The 6,000-nt window shown below is 46.1% G+C and overlaps 1 protein-coding gene across 1 annotated transcript in view; it reads right to left on the bottom strand.

Moving 5' to 3' along the window:
* Positions 1-963: 963 nt before the first annotated feature.
* The window catches only part of LOC126427967 (CUGBP Elav-like family member 4), a 222,103-nt gene continuing 217,066 nt past the window's right edge, over positions 964-6,000 (bottom strand). The window contains exon 13 of the mRNA XM_050089854.1: positions 964-1,091. Within this exon, the coding sequence (XP_049945811.1) occupies positions 964-1,091 (128 nt within the window). The remainder of the gene's footprint in view (positions 1,092-6,000) is intronic.

The following is a 6,000-nucleotide window of genomic DNA, read 5'->3' as shown; positions in this document are numbered from 1 at the left end:
CGACAATTAGTAACTGATGTCATTTTGCTTTTTGTGGGTTTTGGCCCCAGGACAATTAAAAACTGATGTCATTTTGATTTTTATGTGACTTTTGGCCTCAAGATATGTAAAAACCAATTTCTCCCATCTAATGCACGATATTTCTGTGGTGGATAGACTTACCTAATTAAAAGTGGCATGACTGTTGACTGCCAAACTTGTGTGGTCAGGCGCACTGAACAGTACGGATGGTATAATGTACAACTTAAACCATAGCTGTCAAACTGTGATTCATCTGCCATTTGTAGCTTACCCCATTTACATTAAGACACTTACAGCACCATGTATTGGTGAAACTATTTTTTTTATTTTGAACACGTGGCATCAATAATATGCTGTTCAAATTTGATATAATTCAGAGCAGTGGTTCTCTTTCTACCATGTTTTGAAATTGGAACTTTAATTATGGACATAGTGTATGCATTTTCTCTCATTTAAGAACCATTATGTTAAACAATGTACAGTATCTCTTTAAGTGTAACCACCACACCAATTCCCATCATCTACCTTAATATCGCACACTCCAGCTTGACCATTATCGTGATGAACTTTCCATACAAGGACCAGTAAAAATACGATACAAGATGAGGTTAGGAGCTGTATGCAAATTGAAAAGGTATCTATGACACAAGGGAAAAAAGGTAACTAAATCACAGTTATGCAATGTTCTTGCTCAAAAGTGGATAAACAGCGTAAATAGAAAAGATGGAGGATGGTTCAAAGGGGAAAGAATAAAAGGTACACTATTTATAGGTGGAAGGCAAAGTCACAAGACAGGCAAACAAAAGAGAGAGAAATAGAAAATAATAAGATAGGAAACATGTAGTAAAAACAGAAGTGAAAGGTAGGAGGAAAGTCCATAAATGAAAACATTTTTACCACTGCAAAATGTAACAAAGGATAACTCCTATGCCACAGCCGTTGTTAGTACGGGCGATTTGCATCCTTCGGCCTCTTTAGTTGAACTTTCAGCCTCTTCATGCCTATCTGGAAACCATTCATTGCTTGGATGGCTGCCTGCGCACTGGCGGGGTTGTCAAAGGACACGAAACCTGTAAGAAAACATTGTTTTGTGGATCTATATTCTAGACAGAGAAATCGGCATAATGCAATAATATATAGCAGTAACTTCAAAGTAGAGTGCATCTGCAATTTCCTTCCCTCAGATATGCATAATTTATTTATTGACTTAAGCAGTGCACTGACTTAGCACCATAAAGCATCAGAAGACAATCAGGTTCATAGTAGCAGCATTATTGAGGTGCTTGAACATGAAGAGGATTAGAATGTCATATATACCGTAGCATTTGCACCTAGTTTTCCTACCGAGGAAGGCTCTGAAGCTCTTAACAATGTGGTCAAAGCCTCAAGTGCTGGAGACTGTACTGATTTTTTTTATTGCTTTCAATTGTTTCTCCAAATGTGTGTTTTCAGCAGTTCTATCTACCAAATATTATGCAAAAACCATAAATGCACTTCCAGAGTCAAAAGGAAGCTTGCAAATAATACTCTCAATCAAGCAAATGCCATTGGCAAACAAGAAACGTGTTCACAATGGAACAGAATGGCACGTATTTGGCACCATTATTTTACCTAATTGTTGATGAAACTCTGGCTATGTGGTGACACTTCTGTTACTGTAATCTAGTATACTATAGTAAGATATTTAAAAATTTAACATAACTTCGATACAGTGTATAGGATTGCCAATGCTGGAAACAAAAAGTGTCTTAAATACTATTAAAACATGTATGAGACAGGCGAAATTCCCTCAGACTTCAAGAAGAATATAATAATTCCAATCCCAAAGAAAGCAGGTGTTGACAGATGTGAAAATTACCCAACTATCAGTTTAATAAGTCACAGCTGCAAAATACTAACGCGAATTATTTACAGACAAATGGAAAAACTGGTAGAAGCTGACCTCGGGGAAGATCAGTTTGGATTCCGTAGTAATGTTGGAACACGTGAGGCAATACTGACCCTACGACTTATCTTAGAAGAAAGATTAAGGAAAGGCAAACCTACGTTTCTAGCATTTGTAGACTTAGAGAAAGCTTTTGACAATGTTGACTGGAATACTCTCTTTCAAATTCTAAAGGTGGCAGGGGTAAAATACAGGGAGCGAAAGGCTATTTATAATTTGTACGGAAAGCAGATGGCAGTTATAAGAGTCGAGGGGTATGAAAGGGAAGCAGTGGTTGGGAAGGGAGTGAGACAGGGTTGTAGCCTCTCCCCGATGCTATTCAATCTGTATATTGAGCAAGCAGTAAAGGAAACTAAAGAAAAGTTTGGAGTAGGTATTAAAATCCATGGAGAAGAAATAAAAACTTTGAGGTTTGCCGATGACGTAATTCTGTCAGAGACAGCAAAGGACTTGGAAGAGCAGTTGAACAAAATGGACAGTGTCTTGAAAGGAGGGTATAAGATGAACATCAACAAAAGCAAAACGAGGATAATGGAATGTAATCGAATTAAGTCGGGTGATGCTGCGGGAATTACAGTAGGAAATGAGACACTTAAAGTAGTAAAGGAGTTTTGCTATTTGGGCAGCAAAATAAGTGATGATGGTCGAAGTAGAGAGGATATAAAATGTAGACTGGCAATGGCAAGGAAAGCTTTTCTGAAGAAGAGAAATTTGTTAACATCGAGTACAGATTTAAGTGTCAGGAAGTCGTTTCTGAAAGTATTTGTATGGAGTGTAGCCATGTATGGAAGTGAAACATGGATAATAAATAGTTTAGACAAGAAGAGAATAGAAGCTTTCGAAATGTGGTGCTACAGAAGAATGCTGAAGATTAGATGGGTAGATCACGTAACTAAAGAGGAGTTATTGAATAGAATTGGGGAGAAGAGGAGCTTCTGCTTGACTAGAAGAAGGGATCAGTTGGTAGGACGCATTCTGAGGCACCAAGGGATCACTGTAGTAACACTGTTCACGTTTACGTAGCACTTCACTTAGCATAGACTGGGACTGTGTCATAGGCATGCCCAATGTTAACTGACTGGGCACAGCCCGTGCTGCCTGAGTTGTTGTTGTTGTTACGCTGGCAGAAGTCACGTCCGAATTCTCGCGTGCCCTCTGGCAGACGGGACTGCCGATGTGCGCCTCCCGCGATCTTTCTGGTGGCTACTGCACTCCTCCTCCTTCGGGGGGGCTGAAGCCACTGCAATCCACTGCATCGGAAGGTGGAGCGTCGGGCCGGAGCGATGACCTCCACATCCATTGGAAGACCGGAGTCGAGAGGATCTGCCAACCCACGAGCCAGAACCTTCGAATACGGCTGGAAGTGATCCACACAAAGAGGCCCCCGTCGTTCCACCACCGGAGCCCGGGACAAAACGGTCGACAAGCTGTCAAACTCCGGATCCTGTTCCACCTCGGGAGGGGCAAGACCCAGTGGCGGGGACGGGGAAGGGACGAGCACAGGTGAACCAGCCTCCTGAGAAACCGGGCCTGCGAGGGGGGCTGGCTCTCGCTGGGGCATCGCGAACGATGGTGATGCCGGTGCGGGAGCTAATGGAGGCTGCCAAGGCTGAGAACCATCGCAGTGCGGCAGAGTCACAGTGGGGAGAGGCAGTAACGTACCCTGAGAAACCAACACAGGTGCCGGCAATGGGGAAGCCGGTGTCCGAGAGGTCAGAGGGTGGGTGCCCAAACGTGGACGTAGCTGATTTTGGTGACGATGTACCACCCGGTTCCCCACCTGCAAGGTATAGAGCCGGCGGCCATTTCAGCGCAGGACCACCGCCGGTATCCAACGTGGATTGCGACCAAACCCACGGGCCCAGACCGACATACCCAGTGGAAAGCCTGGTACTCCGTTTTGCGAAGACTGGCGAGGACCAGGCCAGAGGAGGTGCAGCAGAGTCCTAGGTTGGCACCCATGGAGGAGCTCTGCGGGGCTGCGTTCTCCCATTGGTGTGGTCCCGTATGCTGTCAGGAAAAACGTCAATGCTTCCTCTGCAGGAAATTTTTGCACATACTTTTTCATCTGCGTCTTAAATGTGCGCACCATGCGCTCAGCTTCCCCATTCAATTGTGGATGGAAGGGGGAAGAGCAAATGTGCCGAATACCGAAGCGCCTACAAAAATCCTGGAAGGTCTGCGAAATAAACTGCGGTCCATTGTCTGAGACCAGGGTGATTGGCAGACCTTCCACAGAAAAGATTTTTGCTAGTGCCTGGATTGCCACCTCTGAAGTGGTTGAGGAGCAGCGAACCACATATGGGAATCGGGAATAAGCATCAATGACAATGAGCCAAAAGCCATTGAGAAACGGGCCCGCAATATTGATGTGAACATGTTCCCATGCTTGGGTTGCTGGCAGCCCTGAAGAGAACGCTGCCCTGGGAGATGCCTGTTGGCTCGCACACTGGGAACAGGCGGCCACCAAGTGCTCAATTTCTCTGTCAATACTGGGCCAGTACACATGTCTGCGAGCCAAGGCTTTAGTACGGGAAACACCCCAGTGCCCCGCATGTAGTAACGTGAGGAACTCCCTTCGTAAACTTGCAGGAACAACCACGCTTGGAGCTGTATCATCGGTAGTCAGAAGGAGAACTCCTTCCAAGACCAAGAGGCGGTCTCGTAGAATAAAATAATTACGAAGAGGGTCCGAGGCCCGGCCTGGAGGGCGGGATGACCACCCCTGCTGAATGAGGCGAACTACTTGCCGGAGAACTGGGTCAGCTGCCGTTTCCCTGGTGACTCGAGAACTAGTGATCGGGAAGCCATCAACTGCTTGGCAGGACGCCACATCCAAATGAAAACACATAATCTCCTCTTGATCGAATGTAGGATCCGGGCCCACCGGAAGACGGGAAAGAGCGTCGGCATTGGCATGCTGTCCGGTAGGGCGAAAATGAATGTCATAATGGTACTTAGAGAGGAACAAGGCCCAGCGCTGTAGTCTGTGGGTCACCCTATCCGGAATCTGAGAGGCAGGGCCAAATAACGATATTAACGGCTTATGGTCAGTGATTAACTGAAACTTGGTGCCATACAAGAAAGGGTGAAACTTGGTAACAGCGTAGACAATGGCCAAAGCCTCTTTTTCCAACTGGGAGTAATGGGCCTGCGCGGGACTAAGAGTTTTGGACGCAAACGCCAATGGTTAGCCGGAACCATCTGCGTTGCGATGGGCCAGGACCGCCCCCACCCCATACTGTGAAGCATCTGTAGCCAGGACCAACGGCTTATGGGGGTCAAAAGTAGCCAAACAAGGCGCTGACATGAGGAGGCCCTTCAACGAGGTGAACGCTCGTTCGCATGCAGGCAACCAATCAAAAGGAACACCCTTGCGCAGAAGGCAGTACTTGGGATGGGCTATGGTGGAAGCCCTGGGAATGAACTGGTGGTAATAGGCTATCTTGCCTAAAAAAGCTTGTAAGTCTTTCAGCGAAGCGGGCTGAGGAAGGTCGACGATACCTTGGACCAAACTTCCTAGTGGCTGGATGCCGTGCTGGGAGATGGTGTAGCCCACATACTCAATGGACGGTTGGAAGAAGTTTGACTTATGCAGGTTGCAACGCAAGCCCACAGACGTGAATTTGAGAAATAGGGTATGAAGGTTGTGCAAGTGTCCTTCGTGCTGCGGCCTGTGACAATTATGTCATCCAGGTAATTAATACAATGAGGGATTGTCGACGTGACGTGCTCAAGATAATGCTGGAATATCGCTGGGGCACTGGATATTCCGAAGGCCAACCGCTGGTATTGGTAAAGGCCAAACGGGGCATTGATGACCGCCAGCCGTTTGGAGTCCTCATCAAGTGGTATCTGATGATAAGCCTCCGAAAGATCGATTTTCGAAAAATATTGGCCTCCCGCCACGGCGGAGAACAATTCATCAGCACGAGGCAAAGGATAGGTGTCCACCACCAATAGGGAATTAATGGTGGCATTGAAATCGCCACAAAGACTTAATTTTCCCGAGGGCTTCCTTACAATAACGAGGG

This window comes from Schistocerca serialis, chromosome 12 (genome assembly GCF_023864345.2).
Source record: "Schistocerca serialis cubense isolate TAMUIC-IGC-003099 chromosome 12, iqSchSeri2.2, whole genome shotgun sequence".
Classification (NCBI taxonomy): Eukaryota; Metazoa; Arthropoda; class Insecta; order Orthoptera; family Acrididae; genus Schistocerca; species Schistocerca serialis.
Note: the sequence above shows the minus strand (reverse complement) of the source record. Positions and strands in the feature narration are given on the sequence as shown.